General features: G+C 45.4%; 1 protein-coding gene across 1 annotated transcript in view; it reads left to right on the top strand.

Annotated features, from left to right (window-relative positions):
- Positions 1 to 23196, top strand: part of LOC147662826 (la-related protein 4B-like) — a 317319-nt gene that overhangs the window by 185913 nt on the left and 108210 nt on the right. Inside the window, exons 8-9 of the mRNA XM_086950884.1 lie at positions 1488 to 1652; positions 12770 to 12894. Coding sequence (XP_086807010.1) covers positions 1488 to 1652; positions 12770 to 12894 — 290 coding nt within the window. The remainder of the gene's footprint in view (positions 1 to 1487; positions 1653 to 12769; positions 12895 to 23196) is intronic.

The following is a 23196-nucleotide window of genomic DNA, read 5'->3' as shown; positions in this document are numbered from 1 at the left end:
TGACTGGACATGGGATCTTTACTATCAATATGTTTTAATAGAGATTTGCTTACAGACCACATAGCCAGTATATGTGTGACCCAAGTTATGTAGGGCAGTTGCTCTTCTTAATTATACTTCATGTATAGATTAACTGATATTTGTTAGGTGTGCACTGTAGAAAAATTCAAGAAACCTTGACCGTGTCTACCAGATTTTTTATTTTGAATACTTGCTTTTCTGTTGGTTTTAAAGTTGATTTCTATTTCGCATGATGCTGGGCCAGATATATGTCTTGAATGCTTATTCTGAGAATATCCTGTAGGGGCTGCATTACCCACAATATGGAGAACCAACACACGCACGCACGTACGTGTCACCCTGACCCGTAAACATTTTTTTCTACTTTATTTATATATTCAAGCATAAACCATGATACAGGTGCCATGGAGAAAAATAAAATAGGGCCATGCACCAAATAGTGAGAGCTGTCATTGATATTGCACCATGATACAAATCATTCAACCACAATACCACTACTTGGCTGGCTCCCTTCCCCGTTCTCCCATATTTTATGAGATTACATTTGTGTTCATCTTATCTAGAAGAGCAAAATTGTACTCCCAAATCTGTTACCTGTGTCATGCAGGTTTACTTGAAACAAGTGGATCTGTAGCTTTTTTATTCTTTATATCTGCAAACATATAAATCTTATTTCCTATATTGACTTGTCATTTTCACCTAATCCTTACTTTCTTGCATATATTTGTTACTTATGGATACATGGGCCTACAATTGAATATATGTATTTAACCCCTTCCATGCTGGTGACGAACCCCAGCCGTCATGCACTACGGTGCTCGTGTGCTGATGACGGCTGGGGTTCGTCATGGCCTGCCCGTGTTCGGCCGGCGGCCGCACACGGGAAAAATCGTGGCCGCATCGAAGGGGTTAATGATTACTTCACTGATATCCTGTATGTATTATCCCTAGAATGTTAGTCTTATGCCTATACTCTTGGCCTACCTACAGAGACCTGGATCTCCCCATCCCTGGCCAATAATAAATAATAATGCTAATTCTTGTACAAAACCCTTTACATTGCGGATCTTGTTCGGAAGATTGGAGGAGTGAGGTGTGCACTAAAAACATTATTTTTTCTTTATTGAATATTGCTGATCAGTTTATTTGCTGCCCCACCAATGTAGCTGCTAACTGTTTAACTGTAGTGCTGGTATAGGAGGTATATATGTTAACTTGTTAGCCAATTTTCAACTGTTTCACCAGATCCCAATTTTCAACCGTTTCACCAGATCCCTACATTTTTCATATTTTCGCTTCAGTAATAGTTTCAGGTGAGATTTAATTAAAAAGAAATTCGTTTTCTTTATTGTCAAAAGTATGGATTGAAAATAGCTTAATTTTCTTTCTCATGTTAATGCCTAGTGCAAAAAAGTGTTGTATTTTTTGTTTGTCTGCTTAAAGTTTTTCTTTGCTTCATCTGTTAGAGAGGGCAAACACAGTCTCCTCCACCTCCAAGGCCACCATCTCCTAGCTTTGAATTGGGATTGTCCAGCTTCCCTCCATTACCTGGGGCTGCAGGCATTTTAAAGACGGAAGATATGTTTGAAAGCAGATTGTCCAGTGTTACACTAGGATCTTCAAAAGAGAAGGCAAGTAGCCTCCATTAAACATTTGTTCATTTCTTCATAATAACTGGCTACTTGCTAGAAAAGCAGTAGTTTTTGTTATCCAGATACTAGTATAAAATATCCTAGAAGACAATTTTGCAACTTGGAATCTTTATTTTGTGAACATTTCCCAGAATTTGTGTGAATCACTTTATATTACAATATATAAATGGCACCAACTAGCATATACTCTTACCACCAATTTCTCTGCTGCATATGCAGGGGCTTCAAATTGCTGGTTTATGTGTGACTAGTCATTCAAGTACATGGGTTATGTTTAGATTTTTTTAAACCTCTAGATAATTATCCCAAGGCTGTCGGTACATGTGTGCTATATTAAGTTCATGCATGGAATTTTGAAGACTGGCCCACACTCCATGTCACTTTGTTATGATTGTAAATGCTGGTATCACAGAAATCCATAGCCAGTTGCAGTATGATTGTCAGACCCTTTTCAATAAGGCCATAGGGTCGACCGTGGCTACTGGGCCTTGATTATGATGGCAGAGGTAATTTGCAACTGGTGTCAAAGGGCCCGTCCTTCTATGGCTCTGCAAACTGGGCCAAGTATAACCCTTCAACACTTTACTCTGGATAGCAAGGGCAAGCAGTCACAGGCTCTTCATGGTGATATTGTTTGGTACCTGAGCGTAACAATAAGTCAACCGACACTGTAACTTAAGTGTCTAAGCCAATACTTATCTTTTAGGAAAACACATGTGCTTATTAATCACATAGCAGTTCTGAGCTCTACACAGTCCAACTTAGTGTACAGGGCAGTAATCATGGGCACAGTTATCCCCTTATGTCCCTACTCCAGTCATTTTCCTTTGAGGTAAATCCACCCAGGTGTCACTTTGATGGTCATTCCCCACCCTTTGATGAGTGCTCCCCCTCTCCCGCCAATAGTCCGGTAAAAGCATGAATCTTGTGCAGTTTTAATTTCCCACACACATCAAATACACACACAGTTCAGGGTTTCTTTCAGTTTTTTTATCCGTGGTAGTATGGTGGATATGGAATAATCCTCTCTCGCTTCTCCAGAGTGTATCTGATGGCACTGCTGCCCTCCTGCAGTTTGTGGCCAGGGCAAAAGATGGTTCCAGAGCAGCTGGGTAGGTGAAACACAGGCTGCATCTTGGTAAACGTGGCAGCCTGCTTAGTGAATGCAGTAACCATTGCCGATGCAGCCCTAAGCAGCCTGATGAGAAGAGATACTTGAAAAGGTTCCTGCCAGGGACTAGTTAGGAGAAACGAGGGGAACCCACTACAGCGAGGGCCACTGCTAGCATTCTGTCAGGTAGTCAACCTACTGTGGATGTCCTCAGTCCCTGGAAGACACTAAACCTCTCTCCTCCTGGGAAGTGTCATCTCCTGCATCTTCATGCAGACTCCTTACCTCTCAACAGATAAGTAGCTTCTCTTGAGGCAGATCCTCATCTCTTCTAGCCGAAAGTGCGGATTTCAGGTGATAGACCCTCACCTCTAGGGAACTGGCTGTTTGGCAAACACCTTCCCTGGTCACTCAGCAGAGCGTCGGGTACTCTAAAGAACCCTCTTTTCCCTGGTCATGAAGGACTTTGAACTGAAGAGAAGTGGGGTGGTTTGAGTCCCACTTTTATATGAAACTTCTAGTCTTAGAATATGTATCCACCGCCCTAAACGACAGAACCAGTTTTGGGTGGATCTCTTTGCAGTTTTCATTCTCAGGCTGCTCTCCAGATGCAGACTTTGTTTAGAGTGATGCTTCATCAGTCATTAGCACTGGGGCTGTCTCCAGACTGGAGAACCCACAACTCTGGCACAAGGAAGTGTAATGTTTCTGCACCACGCTGTCATAAGCTTCTCTGAAGTGACAACCAGGGATAGACAAAAGTGGAGGCCTGACATAGAAGCGTCCTCACAACCGAAAGTGTAGACCCAGACCTCACCCCTTCCATCAACCAAACAGTAGTGTTCAGTAAGAAATAATCGGTCAGCCAGTTCCCAACAAAATTCCCTCATGAACCAGCCACAGGAATGGAGGCAATCCACTTCCACAGTCCAGGGAAACTGTCATCATCCTCCATCCTGTCATGTTAAGCCAGGGACATAAAAAATGGACCCCACTGCTTTCAATACTCGGGCTCGCTTAAACCCAGAGCTCTACTAGTGCACATGTGTTACATGAACTATGCAAACACACGCATGCAACTTACATGCGGGAACCCAGCGCAGGATTCTGGGCCTATACAGAACTGTAGAACATGACGCAAGAGGGCGGCATAGGCTATGTTCTCATTAACTAGTCACATTATTATTTTAAAAAACACTTTCTGCTGCCAGCACCTCTTCATGCTTTATTTTACACAATGTTCTATGAGGGCATGCTTACTGCGCCCCACCAGGTTTTGTTCCTGGACTTCGAATCTTCAAGGGCAGGTATGGGCCTCTGCACACATACTTAGTTTAGTCCAACTTTAAGACCAAAATACATTAGGATACCAAATGCACATAATCAGGCATGTAGGGCATTGAATCATATCTGTATACCATTCAGTGGACATTCCAGTTCTAACAGTGATCTTCGGGGCCAAAGGGTCAAGGCAGTGGCTTGGATGGCTTAAACATAGGAATCTGACTGGTTGTGAAAGTTACTTTGGGGCTTTGGAGAAAGTTTCTCAGCAAAGAAAGCTTTCAATACACGTACTAGGAGTGATGTATTAAAAGATATCTAATGTCCTAATGACTTGCTTCTCCTCATGTATTGTCTGACTGAAAGCTTTCAGTAAAGAACAAGTTTAATTTGGTGGAGGTGTTTTCGGCTGTCGCTGGATGGATCCTCATGGTGGGTTACTTCCTGTCTGTATTGAAATAGGAGCAATCTTGAGAACCTTCTCACCAACAGGGGGAGGGTTAAGGAGGGGAGTCACTTTTAGAGCCCAGTGACTACCTCTGATACATTGTGACACCAAATATCGAACCATTCTGAAAGGTGTATAAAAATACTCCTGACAATAGCTGTTTCACATAAAGCCCGCAGTTGAATGTTTGATCAGTTTTAAAGAAGCTGTTTGTCCACAGCCGGTTTGGTGTGTACTTAACAGTACTCACCACTAATGTCTTAATTTGAGAATAAGATGACTACTAGCTGTGTTCTGAACTGAAAGTAAGTAGAACTTTAGCTACCACCATTTTTTGAGTGGTATGTCTTCAGATTGCCTAGCTCTCATATGGCCTTTGTCATGGGCCATACTTCTAATAACGATATATGTGCCGAAGAAAACAGGAAATCTGATAGACGATTAGCCGCAGATTACCTACCTTTGAATTTTCCAGCGCCAGACTGCATCCGAAAGATTATTCTTCTGAGCAATACCTCTGGGTGCCAGGAGGTGGCGTTGGTGTCGTCCGTGTCACCTATATAGGCACCACCTCAGTGCGCTGACGTCTGTAATTTTCGTGACTTTTCACGCCAGGAGCGCAGAGCCATGACGTCCACAGACATTTGTGTGTTTCTGAACAACTCAGGCCCTGAAAGAGATAAGCCCTGACCCTTGAAGCCTGTCTGCAGTGCAGGGAGGAAGGTGGGTCCGTAAGGAATCAACGGCTAGATCATATCTGTTTTTTTTTACTAGTCTTACTGGGATATTGCTTATCAGGACCCCAGTCACTGTGTTTCCTTCCTAAATTTGATATGGTAAGTACTTCTGTACCTCCACATGTACCACTATAAGTCCCTAGTATATGGTACTGAGGTACTCGGGCACCCCTACACCAGGGGTTTCCCATAGACTGCAGCATGTATTATGCCAGCCCTTGAGAGACCAACAAACTGTGACTGCAGGCCTGGCATTGCAGCCTGTGTAAGCTGATGCTAGAACCCCATATGACAGATGTACGTTTTCTTATATCTGAGGTCACAACTCTTAAAAACATATAGGTCACGCCTAATACAGACCTTTCAATCCTGATGGCAGGGTGCTGCTGGGTTATAAGTGTGTGGGTGCCCCTGCATGAGCAGAACACCCCTACAAACCCCAGAGTTGATTCTCCAGCTTTTGTAGGTACGGTCCGTAATTTTGATACATATAGTGGCCGTCCGTCATCAAGTGATGGCTAATTATATAATGGCTGTCCGAACCTTTTCATGTTTGGTATGAAACATGTTGGAATCATACCCAAACACCGGTTCCAGTGTTGGAAGTATGATCCGAGGTACTCCCAATGACATCCTTTCAGGTCCTGACAGCAAGCTAGTGCTGCTGCCGACCACTGACCTGAATCTGCCCTGCTGCTGTTGAGCCAAGCTTGAGCAGGGGGAAGGTAGAACAATGGGTTTCCTGCCACTGGGAGGTGTGACCACCTCCCAGACAGGACTTAGTGTATTGGGTTGGGGTGGGGGATGCTTGCCAGTGCCACCAGACTTTTTTGAAGTGATGTAAATAATTAATTTACTCTCTTAATTTCTATGCAGGTAAGTACTTAATCAATGATAACTCAATCGAAATGAAGGAAAACAGAGTCCGTGGTGTAAGAGTTTCTAAGGGTTTTATTCCTCATAAAGGAATCAGGATATCATGTTCTGACCACCACACAGGATGTCAGAAGGGATAGATGAGCGCGCTGTCGTTTATTGACAATACATAGCTTATATACTTGATTTACATCATAATGTTCAATGTAAGAGGCGTAACAGCTGAGAGAAGACAAGATAACAGTATACACGTGGTGCTAGTACATCATCAAGAGGCGTAAACTAGGCGTAAAACTAGGCGTGTGTGCTAGAAACGTCACTGATAGGTGACGCAGGTGGGTGGCACCAAGGGGTGGTGCTAACAGAATGTTGCAATGTCAGCAGAAATCGGAAGCTTGGATGCGCGCGCAGCTGCATGACGTGTGATAGACGGGGTGCAGGGGACTTGACATTTACACTGACGGAAAGAGACAGAAGTCTGGCATGTCAGATCAACTTGTGCTTCTATCATATCTGATATCTGATGTTTAGGAACTAAGCTATCTGGGCAGAAAGGTCTCTAGAGCAGAAGCTATTCTATACTTGCTGTGAGTGCGTGTATAAGCGCCTGAGTGTCTGTATGAGAAGCGTGGGGGCATGGGGCCTTCCATGGAAGCATGGCAACAGAGGCTATGAATTACTTGCATAAAGACAGGTCGGCCCTTTAGCCCTGTAGCTGAGGAAGGATGTTTACTGAAGCTAGCAGGCTGGAATGTATCTTCGGGGAGGAAAACAGATAACTCGAAGGTTATAGTCAATCTTGGCAGGCAGCAGGCTGAGCTGAGCACGGAGGGCCGCGCTAGAAGTAAGTCAGAGTTCACGGGTACGGGGGCTGCTTGGGCAGAGGCCCTCGCAGTCAGAAGCCAGAAAAGAGGCTCGGTGGCAGAGATTCAGGGCCTACTTTCAGCCAGGCTGAAAAACGTAGGAGTACACTTCAAAAAGACGTTGGCATAGCATACTTAGGAACGGACCATCAAACCCATTCATGGTGGGTCTGAAAGAGGACAAGTTAACGTTGGACGCAAATGTATTTGCGTCTTCATAGCTGGTACAGGAGGGAAGTTACATGCACTTTTAACTCGTACATGGAGTCGGTGGGGTACTCGCTAGGGAACACAACATGACCATAAAATTTATATTACCTCAGAAGGGCAAATTTGGTGGCCTCCTTGCGTACTCCAATTTGAGCCAGCTCTGGGAGTGCTTGGCTCCCACTCTGGCATGAAACTAGACAAAGGATATGGGAGTATCCTCCCCTATGTCCAGCCCCTCCTCGGGGAGGGACCCCTGAGTTGTTTCAACCCTTTCCTTAGGTTATCTAAGGGCTTACCTGTGGATGGGTCTTTAGATTCGTCGCAGGACAAGACTAAAGCCTGAAACAACGTCACTCTTCGACCTTCTGGACTCTTGGACCTCGCTGGACTTCACCTGGAATCGAGACTACTGCTCCTGATCTCCCTGTTCAAGTCTTCATCATCTGTGTCTGTGCTTCTTCCAGAACCTTCAACAGACCTGTGAGCATCAAGGACACCTGAAGTAATCTCCTTTGAAGTGAAGGAGTCACTCTCCTGCATCTGCAGGCACCGCAATGAAGCTGACTGGTCTGCTGCTCCTAACTTCCCAAGGACGTGACCTGACCTCTCTGCAATTTTGAGGCCAATATCCTTCGTCGGAACTGTTGGGACCAAACTTTTGTGCACTGTGTTGACTTGCCTTTGCCAAGGCTTGTTGGCTCTGCCCTCCAGAGATCATCGGGCTACAAGGAGCCTCGGCATCATTTGCTATGGTGGTATGTGGTGCTGCGGAGACCCTCAACATGCCGCTGGCAATCTAGACTAGCTTTTTGACAGGGTTCCTGCAGCCTGGGGTCTTCAGCTCAGGACCCTTGCTGCCTTTTAATGAGGTCTTAATAGACATCCTTCTGGGCACCTGGTCCAAGCTCAGCACATCCTGTGAATAGGAAGAATGCTTGCAGCCATCGGTCTGTGCTGAGCAGCCCTCTTTTCCTCACCACCCACCCCACAAAGCTTGGTGGTCCAAGCTTTCACTTTCTGTGGTGACTTCTCTTCCGCATCCCAGGAATCTAAGAGACTGGAGGATTTTGGAAATAAATGTTTTTCTTCCGCCAGTCTTGCATTGTGGTCGGGGAACACCGCATGTCTTTTGGGCCTTTATTCCCATTCTATATGGGACTCTGTTGTGCAGGTGCTGCCCAGGTCTCGGAGGAGGATTGGGCTCTACTCTCCCAAGCAAAATCCAACGGGAGAGACTCCGCAAAGTTTGCCATCAGATGTGGTTTGGACACGACAGGCTCGCTGGGCAGAGTGATTTCCACAATGGTGGACGCCTGTCACCATACCTGGCTGAGAGAGTCTGGATTTTCATGGATGTCCAAGTTGATCTCATGAACATGCCCTTCGATGGCTCTTGTCTCTTCGGAGACCAGGCAGATGCTGCCTTCAGTGTTTCAAGGACTCGCAGGCCACAGCCTTGTCCTTGGGCCTCACCACAGTTCCTGCCCGGCATCTACTTTTCGCTTCTTTCGTGGTTATGGAAGGGGATACCAACTGTGCCAACCCTATTCTGGCCAGATGACCTGCAAGCTCAGCAACCTCTGTGGGCCGTGGACGCAGTTCACCCTGACTCCGCACGTCGGGAAGCCAGAAGTCGAGCCAAGCCGCGATCCCCTCCTGCAGCTCAAACCCTACCTAGTGCAATCCTCCAGGATCATTTACAGCCAGTTAGTGGCAGAGTACGCCATCATCTCCACTACTGGCAGGACATCACGTCGGACAGGTGGGTGTTGCAAATAGTCCGAAGGGGTTACTTCTTTTCCTTCAAGACTACTCCTCCATTCATGCCTCCAGTTCACGATCGGCTGACACAGGATCACCTTGCACTGCTAGAGAGGGTACCCGGGTTAGAAGTAGGCTGCCATTTTTATTCCTGCTATTTTCTGGTCCCAAAGAAGGGCGGAGGCCTTCGTCCCATCCTAGATCTCAGAGCTCTCAACTACTTCCTCAAAAAAAGAGAAGTTCAAGATGCTCACCCTAGCTCAGGTGCTGTCTGCCATGTATCCAGGAGACTGGATGGTTACGTGCAGTAACGAAGTCCGTGGCCAGGATGTAGTTTCAAGAAGGTTTATTAAGTTGCCGATACAAGTTGTAGAAGCAGCCCCACCAGAAGCAGTCAGCCTGCTGCTCAGCCCATACTTCAACTGTCGCTCTGGTATCCAGGCACACAAACATTCCATTCATGTCCATCACACAAACATTCCATGCATTACATTAACACTTTCTGAGCAGCTAAGGAGAAAGTAACAAGATAAATATAATACAAGTTACTACATAGCGTTGGACTTGCAGGACGCCTATTTCAATAACCCGTCCTGCCTGCCCTTCGTCGCTACCTGCGGTTTACGGTGGTCCACGAGCACTTTCAATTTGTCGAACTCCCCTTCGGCCTCACCAGCGCCCCTCGGGTGTTCACGAAGGTGATGGCAGTGGTTGCAGCCTATCTGCAGAGATCAGGGGTTCCAGTCTTTCCCTGTCTAGACAACTGGTTGTTGAAGACAGGCTTGCCCTAGTCATCTCCCTTCTTTAGACTACAGCGAAACTCCTGCATTCGCTGGGGTTCACTATCAACGTTCTGAAGTCACACCTGACCCCCTCTCAGACGCTCTTTCATTGGAGCTGTTCTGTACACAGTGCAGTTTCGGGCTTGTCCTCCCGAAACTTGAGTCCAGGATATTCAGGCTATGACACCGATGTTTCAGCCTCTAGCCTGGATTTCGATGAGAATGACTCTGAGGCTGTTGGGCCTCATGGCCTCTTGCATCCTGCTAGCGAACCATGCACTGTGGCACATGCGGGCTCTGCAGTGGGACCTAAAGTTCCAATGGGCACAGTATCGAAGGAATCTCTCCAACCTGGTTCAGATTTCGAAGGGTACTGCAAAAGACCTGCAGTGGTGGCTACCAGACCGCGATTGGATCAAGGGCAGACCCACCCAGATCTCGCAGTGGTGTCCCTTCTGGGATGATACGGCAATCTGGGGGAGTTTGACGTCAGAGGCTCGGCTCCATATAGACCTGTTGGAGCTTAGAGCGATCAGACTGGCACTAAAAGTGTTCTTGCTGTCCATCAAGGGGAGGCTAGTTCAAGTGTTCACCGACAGCACGAGTGGCAGGTGGTATTGCAACAAGCAAGGGGGAGTGGGGTCGTGAACCCTGTGTCAAGAGGCCCTGTGTCTCTGGACTTGTCTGGAACAGGGCGCTGCCCTGGTGGTTCAACACCTTGCCGGTTCTCTGAACACAAGGGCGGACAAGCTCAGCCGAAGGTACCTTGCAGATCACGAGTGGGTTCTCCATCCGGAGGTGGCGCAAGGTCTCTTTCTGCGGTGGGGAGAGCCTTGGTTAGATCTGTTCGCCTCAGAAAAGATTGCACAATGTCAGCAGTTCTGCGCGTTGGAGTTTTCAAGGCATCTCTTGCTTGGCAATGCTTTTCATTGCGAGTGGAGCGCAGACCTAGTATACTCCTTTCCGCCTATACCACTTCTGACAAGAGTGCTCAAGAAGATCAGGAGCGACCGGGCACAAGTCATTCTGGTGGCTCTGGACGGGGCACAAGGGTTTGGTATCCCTAGGTTCTAGACGTGAGCATCGATCCTCCAATCAGTTTGCCCCTTTGGGAGGAACTTCTGTTGCAGCAGCAGGGGAGGGTTCTCCACCCGAACCTGTCCTCTCTCTGCCTCCATGCGTGGAGATTGAGCATCGACGGTTGACAGCCTTTGACCTTCCTCCCGAAGTCTGCGAAGTTTTTCTGGCAGCCAAGCATCCCTCTACAAAATCGGTCTACGCCTGTCGATGGAACACATTTTGTAAATATTGTAAAGAAAAGTCTATTGACCCCTTGTCTGCCTATCTGGCAGATATCCTCCTGTTTATTTTTCTTTGTACCACAAGGGCTCTGCCTTGGACACTTTCATGGGCTACCTTTCGGCCCTCTCCGCTTTTCTTCGGCTTCCAGATCAGCCTTTACTTTTAAAGTCCCCTCTGGTGGAGAGGTTTCTCAAGAGGCTAACCTATTTGTTTCCCTCTTCCCCTTTAATTATGCCACAATGGGACCTTAATTTGGTCCTCGCCTTCTTAATGTGTGCACCGTTTGAGCCGATGCACAACTACGGTTGCTCACCATCAAAACGGGATTCTTGGTGGCAATAACCTCTGCTAGAAGGGGGAGCAACTTACAGGCACTGTCATCACAGCCTCCTTACCTGACCCTTTTTCCGGAAAAAGTGGTACTGAGTACTAGGGTGTATTTTCTGCCCAGGGTTGTAACTCCCTTTCATCTGGGACAGTCAGTTACTTTGCCCAATTTCTATGCACGTCTGCATACTTCCAAGGAAGAGGAGCGTATTCCCCATCTGGACCCAAAAAGAGCATTATCGTTGTACCTTGATCATACTAAAGAGTTCTGGGTGGATGACCAACTCTTTGTGGATATGTGGGCGCAAAGAAGGGGCGAGCTGTTCAAAAGACAACCATCACTCATTGGGTTATCCACTGTATAAAAATCTGTTACACATTGGCAATGAAACAGCCTCCTGAAGGCCGTAGGTATATATATGCCAGGCTGCCACGTGGGTGTCTCTACACTTCTTTGCCAGACACTATTGCCTGGATTCTCTGGTTCGTAGGGAAGGCCTGTTTGGCCGCTCTGTTCTATAGTATTTTCTGGTCTAAACTTTTCTGCAGTCCCTCCTCCGGGGAAGGTATTGCTTGGGTATCTGTTCAAAGGTAAGGAATCTGCGGCTAGATGTCTCTATCAGATGGACAAGTTACTTGCCTTCGATAACGCCTTATCTGGTAGAGACATGATCTAGCCCCCGATTGCTTACCGACCCACCCATCGTCCCCGCACTGCGAAATTGTTTTTAGTGTCAGGGATGTTCCCCTTCAGGGCCCTAACTGTCCTTTTTCAACACCCCATTGTCAGTCGTAAAAAGTACAGACTTCAGCGCTTCGAAGTGGCAGTTATATTGATGACACAGACGTCCAAAATGACAAACACGACGTTGGCGAAGTCAGGCGGAGTCCATCAATGCCACCTATTGGCACGCTGGGGCACTGCTAAGAAAAATCTCCTGGATCCAGCCTGATGCCTGGAAGTTCAAAGGTAAGGAATCTGCAGCTAGATCATGTCTCTACCAGATAAGGTGGTACTGAAGATAAGTAACTTGTCCTTTAAGTTGACCCAGTTTCCTTCCTTTGGCGCATGGGTATGGTCCATGTCAGTTGAATACAATTTGATTTGCAATCATTCCAATCACTTTCTCCCTACCCATCAATCATGATTAAAACCCCCACCACATTTTTTTCTTCTAAATGAAGGTTGAACTTTAGAAGGTTTGCTTAACCAATTTGGGTATTGGGAACCAGCTCCCAGGACCTTGGAAGACTAAGGAATGGTCATATGAGTACTGATGCATGTAGTGCCTCGGAACCCTTTTGTTTAAGCACTATAGAAATTATGCAATGTGCTTAACAAAACTGCTATAAATGTATATTGTTTCAAAAGTACTAATTCTATTTCCATTTCTGTAGAATTTGAATGTAGATGCAAGTACAAACACTATCCCATCAGGAATTCCCCGAGAGCCTTTGTTACCGGATGTTTCTTCACAGCCAGGGACCTGTGATCGTCCTCATTCCCCATCTCCAACCCCCGAGTAAGGACTTAAGTCATTTGCTTTTTTATTTGTTAAATCTTCTAAAGCACAGTAGTTTTGTTTTTCATCGAACACGTGAGCTCCAGTGTACCTCTGTGATTTGTTCAGTCATTCAACCAAAGCTATTGATTGTGATTCATAATTAATAGCTTAAACATTCTTACTTAATTGTTCAATGCATGTATGTTATAAGTAAGTTTTAAAATTATTTTAGTTTAATAGCCTTGAATCATTGTGATTTTTTTGTCGTATTGTGGTGTTTGATTAAGGATCCTGTAGTTTTTGACAGGTAAAAGTATTATATGTTCTATAGTAGACCAGAACTAGCAGTTAGAACCCTGAAACATTGAGGCTGCTCATTAAAGTGATTAGAAGAACCTAGATTTAAAGGGTCTTCAAGCCAGATGCATTTAACATCTTTCCCATGATAATGTCATCATAAATGTATGTCTCCAGCTTTGTTTATCCAAAACCTCCGCAGAGTAAGATATGTGCTGTTCTTCAATCATATTGAAAGCTTTCTATCCTTTGTGAATCCTTTCACAGTGACTGAGTAAGGGACCGTCCACTGGGTTATTCAATGGAGCAGTGGTTCATAACCTGGGGTCCCTGGACCCCTGGTGGTCTGCAACACTACTTGGGGGATCCGCAATTATTTGAAAAGTTAAGTGATATTAGAAGACAACTAAAAGGATATCAACATAAAAAAGATAAATGTAAAATTGAAAACGTTATAACATTCTGTAAATGAGAAGGAATTAGAAATTGAAAACCAAAAATTTACATTTTTATCCTCCGCTTGATTTGTGGGAGTAGCTCAAGCACAGCCAACAGTAGTATGGAAAATTGGTGACTTTTAAAGCACTAATGCACACCAACAAAAAACATACAGTAGGAGCAAAAAAGACCAAGCAGTCTGCTAGAACTTATCATATTGGTTTGTCTTTTTAGAAATCAGCCCAAGTTTTGAAATGCTCCATCCTTCCCATTAAAATGTAATTTCTTTTTTGGATATCTTTTACCTGTATATGAAATAAAATATTTCTTAATTTATGTATTTGTTCTATGTTTACTTATTTATGTAGCTTTGGGTTGTTTTGAGGTTCCAATTATAGAAATTGCTAGGTGGGGCTCCCCGATGTCCTGTAGTCTTTCCTCAGAAGTCAAAATCCTAAGAACTGCTGCAATAACAGTACACCGCTCTAACTGGTAAAGGCTGAACAGAAAGGAGTTGTATCCACATTACGATTATCTTGTGTCTGAAATGCCTTCCTTCTTGCCTTCCAGTATACTGGCTCTTATGGTGCAAGTGGGTAAGTCTGCTTGCTTAAAAGGATCCTTGTTTTTGACATCAGGGTTTTTCTCCTTCACTGGGAATCTTCTCACAAAGAGTTGGTCAAAGGGGATTTAGGGACTGCGGAGCCTGAGGTCTCCTACTCCTTTCCCTAAGGAAAACCAATATAAGTTGTTTGTTTCAGATCAATAAATATTCACATATCCTCAATAAAATTAGAGATCAGGGAAATAAAAGATGAGGAACACCACCTATGCTAGAGGAGGATATTTTTAATGAATGGAGGCTTCTTCTGATACCTTACGTAAGCCTCATATCCATATACAGACTGGATATAGAAACGCCTCCATACCACAGCACGTCACCGCACAGAGGTGCATTTATTTTGCAAGCAGATTATGGTCAATTCTTAGGAGTTATAGATGCAGAAAAGAGTGATGAGATAGCTTGCCAAGTAACAGAGCCATAGAGGATTGAATAGACTCAGAATTATTTTTACATAGAAACACCCTCCTGTCCCTACCCCAGAATGGTATTGAACTCTCAGAACCATGTAAATGTGGCTTTTGTCAGCTTGCTGATAGTGTCAAAGGTTATTGAATCTTTGATCTGTCAACAGTTTTGCTCAAGTAGGCTTATTGTACCCAGTTTGGTTTCCACTCCAGCATGTGTCAGAGTTATTGCTAGTTAATAGAAGAAATAGGACTCCTGTCTGCTAAGGAGGAAGCAGGAGGGACATCTGTCTGCATTTATTTTCTTGTGTCAACTCTTGTCCTCTTTCAATAATGTAGACCACATCTATTGATAAAACAGCTATGGGTTGTTCTGAAATTTGGAAAAATTCACACATTTCCATACATGATGGAGACCATTGATAGCCTCCTGTGACAAGATGACTATCATGTTTCAATTGCTCCTCCGTTTCGTGTTTTAATTTAGTTGATCAACGTGAATTTTAAAGCGTCTGAATTTTTAGCTATGTGCATGAGATAACTACCAAGCTGTCAGTCGCAGCTGCTGCCAATATGCAGTGGAGGGCAGCAGCGCCAGGGTAAGGAGAGGTGGGGGGGGGGTTGGAAAAGAAAAAGGAGAAGAAAACATAACTGATCCCGATTTCGCTTCGTGCTCTTCCGTTCTCCTGCTGCTCCGGAGAGTCCCCGAGACAGACTCACCTACTAATCCAGATGCGCTGCTCTCATACTAGGAGAGCAGCGTCTGGATTGACCTTAGCAGGCTGGTTTGACGCTCTGCTAAGGCACAGGGAGTCTTTGTGATTATGAGATACCTAACTGAGCATGTGTTTGGCCAGCCTATGACGGCTGGCCAAACAGACATGCACACTTAGAAGTGCACCAACTGTTCCTCCCTGTGACCCCAGCTCCTCTCCCCGGCCCTACACATGCTGACTTGGCCATCAGCTGAAAACTAAAACAATAATAAAATATAGTTTTATTTTTCAGCTGCTGACTCTGAGCCAGTGAGGCAACACTCTTCAGCCATCGCGGAGGAGCTGCCACCTCTGCAAAATGTGCAACTGGACCTCAAACACTGCTTGCACATCATCCAGACATGTATTTCCAGTTCCTTCCTGATTCTCAACCAACCCAAGACAAAATTCCTGTTATTTTCCAGAACAGCAGACAAGAAACAGTAGAAACCAAGTTCAATAACATGACGCTTGACTGAATTGAACCCCCAACTTTCACTAAATGTCAGCTTACTTGGCTGCACCCTGTACACCTACCTCACACTTGGGGGACATGTAGGAAAGTAGGATCTGCTTTAATGGTTACCCCCACATTTTGCATGATGTCAGTCCGTTTTTGACCTAGTCTGCTGGGATCTTCTAATCAGGACCCCAGCATCTGTGCTTTCTCCCCTAAATTGACCTGGTAAGTGCTTTTGTACCTCCACAATTGGCTACTAGTGTACCCTTATAAGTCCCTAGTATGTACTTAGGTACCCAGGACATAGGTACACCGGGGGTCTTCCATGGGTTGAAGCATGTATTTTCTGATGGATACATCTGCCAGTGGATTCCTCACCTTGTAAATATCCCCTGCGTCAGCAACATTCGGAAATTCTTTTGTAGCTTTGCACCGACGTGGACAACGTCATAGAAGCACGGCATTGCGCGCGGCTCCGCTGACGTCACCGACTCCATAATAGGCCCACGTCGGCATGATGACATCAGTTCCCTTTTTTCCTCGTTGTCGAAGCTAACAGTTTTCGAGGGATCCTCTGTAGCGTTGATAGTAACTTTGTTACTATTGTGGTTTTGTGTGTCTTTTCCAGTGTTACTGTCTCTTGTCATGATGTCGACTAAGACTGGTTTCAAGCCGTGCGGTGAATGCGGGAAGATGATGTCAATCACGGACCCGCATGATGTCTGCATATGGTGCCTGAGTTCGGATCACGAAGTCCAGGGTTGCCATTCCTGTAGGGAGATGAATCCAAAAGCCCTTCGTGAACGTGAGGCGAAGCTCCTGGTTGCCTAATTAAAAGGAAAAGAGGCCAAGAAGAGTTTGAGGGCGCGATCGAGGTGGTCGAGGTCCCCATAGAGGTCGGCCACGAAGTAGTCATCGGGAAATGCTTCCAGATCAACGAAAAACAAGCATAAGAGGAAGCCTGGATCAAGGCACCATTCAGGAAAGGAGTCTGATTCGAGGACGAAGTCGCCTGGTAGAAGGCATCGAAAGGATATGGTATCTCCTTCTCCAGTACGGAATCCGGAAGGTGAGGCCTCGCCTGTGGAGTCGCCGGAGCATTCACCGGCTCCGGTGTCGAATCCCTCTCCGGCTCAGTCTAATTCTCCAGTTCAGGAGGAGGAAGAGGTTCCCGCTCCTCAGGGCTCGACGACTCCGGCTCACTAACCCGAGGAACAAGAGGAGTAGATTCCGGCACAGCCTCCTCGAGAGCAGCCGGTGGGTTCGTATCCTCCTTTTCTGGGTCCAGGAAAAGACCCTTCTCAGTTTTTAAATGCCATGTATGGTGTTTATGCGAGAGTCATGTACCCCTCTGGAGCACCGGCTGGTCCCATGGGTCTGTTGGCATACAATTTGGGTGTTCCCCAAGCTTATTCTCCGGCTCTGTTTATGCCGGCGCTGACACCTCCTTGGCATCTCTCGGCGCCGCCGAGGTCTTAGACGCCAATAACTTCGTCACCGGCTCCAGACCGACCTCGTGAACGTCAGCTTGGTCTTCCGACTCTGAGTTCGATGCCGGCTCTGGCTCCGTGTTCGACGCCGGCTCTGGCTCCTTCGGAGTAGATTCCGGATCTGATGACGTCGCTCCGGAAGGAGAGGTCGAGGCGTGAAGCTCAGCGCCTTTTGGAGAAGCAGAGGTATAGAGAAGCTGAGCTTGAATAGGGTGAACTTCATGAATCAGAGGATTATTTTGATGATTTAAGGTAGGCAAGTGAACTGGAACTGACCCCTGATTGGGATTTAGCCTCTGTGTCGGATGCCCCTTCTAAAGATGTGTCTCCCTACCATGTGGTTATCAAGAAGGCAGCGAATCTGCTGAATTTGACTTTGCCCACTGTGGAGTATAAATCAAATATTTTGACTGAAGTCCTCCATTCTCCCTCATCTGTGGTGGAGCCTATGCTTCCTTTTACTGATGCTTTAACAGATCCTATCTTGGAGGTGTGGAGTAGACCTCTTACGGCTCCTGCTGTTTCTAAGTCTGTTGCAAGACGATATAGAGTGGCTCCTGGGGACCCAGACTTTTTGTCCTCTCATCCTTTGCCAGAGAGCTTAGTGGTACAGGCAGCCTGCTCTAAAAAATCTGCAGGTGCTTTTCCCCAGGTACCTGGTGATAAGGATTCAACAAAAGGACCAATCTGCAAAAAAAGTTTTTTCATCAGCGAGTATGACTACCCATCCCCCCCCGTCCCCCCCCCCCCCCCGTCCCCCCCAAATCAGCATCCTCCTGACCCTTCCTCCCGGTTGCTCATTCAGTTACCTGTTTTCATCCCCACCTGGCATGTGTCCTCGTGCTCTCTTCCTCAGTTGTCCAGCAGCAGTGTTGCTCTTTGAACTACAGCATTTTTTTCATGGCTTCTCCTACTCAATTCTTTATCATCCCTCTCCCCTGTGACAGCTGAAACCGATCCCTCCCATCACCTCTTTTCCAATCGCCCCCCCCCCCCAACACTTTGCAACCGACCTCCTGAAATACCCCTCCTGGCCTCTTGTACCCACTTCTACCAGCCTCTGACAACTAAGCAGCATGATGTGGCAGCATTTTGACAGAGGGAGCTGGTACTATAGCCCCTCGATCCCCTCCAGCACCTTACATTACGATGTAGGGAGGGTGTCGCAGTAACAGTTCTCTCCAGAACTTTCTACGTCATGCTGGGAAGCGACATGTCTGGATAGTGCCAAACAGCACAGATTTTGAACTGAAATGTGCACTCTGGCACCAGACATCCCTATTACCAGCTTACACTTGCTGAGCCATGCTGCTTTACTGGTTCTTAATCTGTGTAACAGCAAGTTTTGCTTTTTTGGCTGCATTTTCTTTTCAATAGCAAAACTTGGCAAAATAGACCATGATATCCAATGGGGTGTGGTGAAGTTTGCATGAGGCATATTATGCCACAATTTTACAGCCACAAAATCAGTTCTGGGGGAGGCCAGTACATAAAGTTACATGGGGTGAATATGGGATAAAAACAAGATAGTTAGACATGGATCGCACAAAAGGCAGTTACCAGCTGACTTCATGAATCGGTGACTGTTCCTTGAATGGAAGTTCTAGAACCTCTCTAAGCACATTTCTCAGTCAGGCATTGTTATTTTTTTTATCATTGTCCTTTTCCATAGAGGGAGTTCAGACTGCTTCATTTTTAGAAAGGAAAGATGTAAGTAAAAGGTTTAAAGCAAGCCTCAAGGAACAAAAATTGCAAGAGCTTGTTATCTTATCAATTGGCATGCTACAAATGTCCTTGATAAAAGAACTGAGAAACAACATTGAGAGGCACAGTAACAACCACACATGTCAGTCAGTGGTACAAATCCTCAAGATCTGAAGAGTACATGCACAGGTCAGTTCTCGTGAAATTCAAAACTGTGTTTATAGGTACCCCAAATATGTGGAAATATTTTTCTATTTTGGCAGGAAAAGAAGAACCACATCTGTGGTAATTAGTGATTTTTTTATTATCATTTCTTAGCTTAATGCTCAACTAATGAGTAATGTACACAAACCTGCACTTGTGTAGTTTCAACATTCTGTAATGTTTAGAAAACAAGCACATTGATAAAATAAGTCCTATCTACTACCCTGCGAACATATCCTTTCAGCTATGATGACAGTGGATGTGAAGGTCTCAATCTCCCACACAATTATTCACCAGCTCAAAAATCCCTTGCCAGCCCAAACCCAAGCTATCTGTACCCTTGCAGACATTTGCTTTGGCCATCCTTGGAATGTTTGAGTGCCTAAGAGCGCATAAAAGATTACTACATTCCGTTACATAGTACACAGTCCCTGAGTGACTTGGGCTGGGTGGCTTCCCTGCAAAGTTTCACTGCTCAGGTCCACAATTCTTAGCCAACCGTGCACCCAAGTTGGTGGGCTATTTAAAGTTCCCCAGACAGCGCTTACAGTGTTAAGACTATTTTGTCTGCCTCCTTAGCACAAGAGAACATTTTTAGTAAGAGATAACAAAAGTTTGATTTGTGTCCTACTAAGCAGGACATCAAAGGCCACTTCTCATATCTGGGTAAAACAGACAGGCTTGTGATCAATTTCAGAAATGGCTAATAAATGTCCGACAAATTATTAAGCGTGTACTTGAGAATCCTTAGTAAGAGGACAGAAAAAAGCAGCAAGGCTAGCCAATCAGATTTTTTTTTTTAGGTCCAGCCTAGCAGCAGCGCACATGCGCTGCTTGCTCTGCGAGGCATGCTGTATTAGGGTATGTACTAGCAGCCCCCCCACTCTCCGCCTATCTTTGTCATTGGCTTTGTGTCATTGTCTGTCGTAAATACTGGCTTTCGATTGAATATGAGACTTGTTAGTCCCTCCTTAGTACCGCATTGTCTCCATTTGATACAACCCATAACGACTGGACCTTTTACTTGGCTTGTTACATGGTCAGCTTTATCTAGTGCATGAGCACTATTTTGTTTATGGGAAAGTGGCAGCTGCTTTTTGTTGTATTTGCATGCTGAGCACGGTGCCCACTTTAGGGACACCGCTCTGTTTACTTAAAAAAAAAAATAATAATTAAACATTGATGTTGAGCGCGGCCCCCGCTCCAGGGACACCGCCCTCTCTTTATAATAACTTTAGTAATGAGCGCTGTGCCCGCTTCAGGGACACTGCTTTCTCTCTTTTTATTTTGTTTTTAATAAACTTTCATAATAAGTGCAGTGCCCGCTTCAGGAACACCTCACTGAACCAGGAGCAGCTTCGGCTTCTTCGCTGCCCACTCCCTCCCCTCAGCCAATCCGTGCTAGTCTCCTCTATTGGCATCCTCCCTCCTTTGCATGAGGGGGCCGGGCTATGGGGCAATCTGAGCGAGTGAAAACATAGGTCTTGCATTTACACAAGTTTGAGCTATTTGCATTGTAGATGACAATGCCTTTTATTTATGTTTTAAAGCATAAATAAAAGGCATTGTCATTTACAATGCCAATAGCTTAAACTCGCATAAATGCGAGACCTATTGCATTGCAAATGCTTAAGTATTCCTGTGTATTGTGTTTTTCTCTGGATAGGAGATGTACCAATGTGTTAGTGAGTGTTGTGTAATAAATAGAAGTATTTTTGTATACCCACTGTGTGATTTATTTTCATCTAACCTACGCTACAGATCAAACTGGTAAAACAAGCTGCTTTACACAACATCAAGATAGGCCTGAAGGCTACCACTTTGAGAGTTTTTTTTACGATTATCAAAGACCACTAAAATCCCCATAAGGGTTTTCTGGATTAGTGCAAGGTGCCTCACTTAAGTGTATACCATGTACTAAGCCTGCCTCCTACAGAACATTGCAAAAAACAAAGACAGTCGGGTACCAGCTCTCTACTAAAGAAGGTGAGACTATTCCTTCCACAAGGCGACTTCAAAACTGCTGTTCACAATTTGTAATCTTCCATCTAAATGGTGGTAACACACTGCTCTGTGGCCTCCTTGACTCCACAATGTGTCACTCCTAAAGAGCATACTGCAGGCCACAGCACGACTCACTGAGGCCTGAAGAAATATGAGATCATTACCCAAATCCTGATGGAACTGTATTTGTCTCCTTGCCAGCCCGTACTATCTTCAAAACCAGCTGCATCACAAAGCTGTCATGGCTAGGTTAGCCCCCTGACCCCCCACTTATCCTACGGATTAGTTTACCATCTCTTGTGGTTCTTGGTACACCTGTAGTCATGACACTATCAGACTGCAGACTAAGAAGTGTATAGAAGAAAAACACAAGGCAGCAACCCTTTTCTATCTCTGTACCAAGGATCAGAAACATCATCCCTGTATCCATCAGGACCACCACATCCTGCTTAAACTAGAAAAGCATTGAAGAATCACCTCTATAAAAAACATTACACCACAGTGCATTAATAGTCTTAAAACCAGATACTTCTTCTATCACTTGTTTATTTTATGCTTGTTGTTGACCCTGTACAACATTCTGCTGACTTTTGGCTAGGTTTATGATATAGAAGTACAATTTAGTATTAAATAGGACTAAAACGTATTTTTGTAGGGCCATCTCTAGACATGTTCTGCGGTTGTTTGACTGCCAGTTGTTCTGGGAACCTCTGCCCAACCACTCCAGCATGTATAAAGGCAAGTGTAGGAAATTGGGTTACTGGTTGAGGTGGTGAAGCCACTACTCTTGTCACAGTGAAATGCAAGGAACCCCCAAACTAGCCTGTGCTTAATACTGCGGTAGCTTGGCACGCAACAGTCTGGATTAATTTAGTGACAATGTGTGAGCTATTTATATAGCACACAAGCAGTAATAAGTGAAAATACAACTCAAGAAAAATCCTACATCAATTCAGAAAAATGTAGTAAATTGAGACTAAAATCCAATTAGTAGAACTGGAGATATGCACTTTTAAAGATTTCATGTAAGTACAGCGCCTAAAAGCACAAAGAGCCACTCGTGGTTATCTGGTCATATGAGACTAAGTGAAAGTCACAAGTTTAAGCCGACTGCAATCGAACACAGGCTGAATACAGGGAACCGTTTAGTCCTGCTGAAAGTTACCTTCAAAAGTCTATTGTGAAGAGTTTCACTCATGATGGAGGAGGCCGCAAGGAGCAGGGAACTCATCGCGGATAGTCGCGATGAGCAGGCCAGGCATCAAAGCCGGTTGTCGCTGTAGCATGAAGATCCTGTTGGGCATTGCAAACAGTCTTTACTCGAGATTCACGTTGGCGGTTACCATGAGTTGTCTGCTGCAGGGGGACGTGCAGATCTTGTGTGGGCAGTCGCTGTGAGTTGGGCTTACCTGAGCTTTGCATTGGCTCGCTACACTAATGGCAAGAACTTGGCATGAACAGGCCTGATCGCAAAGAGACCAAAACGTCAGGATTTCTCATTTTGTTGAAGAGGGAGCTCAACTGATGTCACGCCAAGAGTCCAGGATCTCTGAGGCACCTCTTGGGATCAGGAACTCACTCCAGCAGAGGCCAGCATGACTCCAGCAGGTCCAGATGCAGGGCACCCTAGGCGATGGCAATGACAGCAGATGAATACCAGTCTTAACCCCACACAGGCTTCTGGAGCCAACCTTCTCACTGCTCTTCCATGACACCTACTGGGTAGAGCAGCTCTTGAGTTCCTGAAAATATAGGCTGACTTTGAGCCCCGCTATTTCTTCCTGTTGTCTTTCCCTTTTTCAAAGGCTCCTTCCCGGTTTTCAGCAAAGTGTTGATATTTAACAACTTTTCATCACGCTATCCTCCCTAAAATAACCTTAACCCATCTTTCCCTTCTCTTTATCACCTTCTGTCCTTCTTCTGTCCTGACCCTTAGCTC

Source organism: Lissotriton vulgaris, unplaced genomic scaffold (assembly GCF_964263255.1).
Source record: "Lissotriton vulgaris unplaced genomic scaffold, aLisVul1.2 SCAFFOLD_1812, whole genome shotgun sequence".
NCBI lineage: Eukaryota > Metazoa > Chordata > Amphibia > Caudata > Salamandridae > Lissotriton > Lissotriton vulgaris.
The sequence above is the reverse complement of the archived record's forward strand: the minus strand, read 5'-3'. Positions and strand labels throughout refer to the sequence as shown.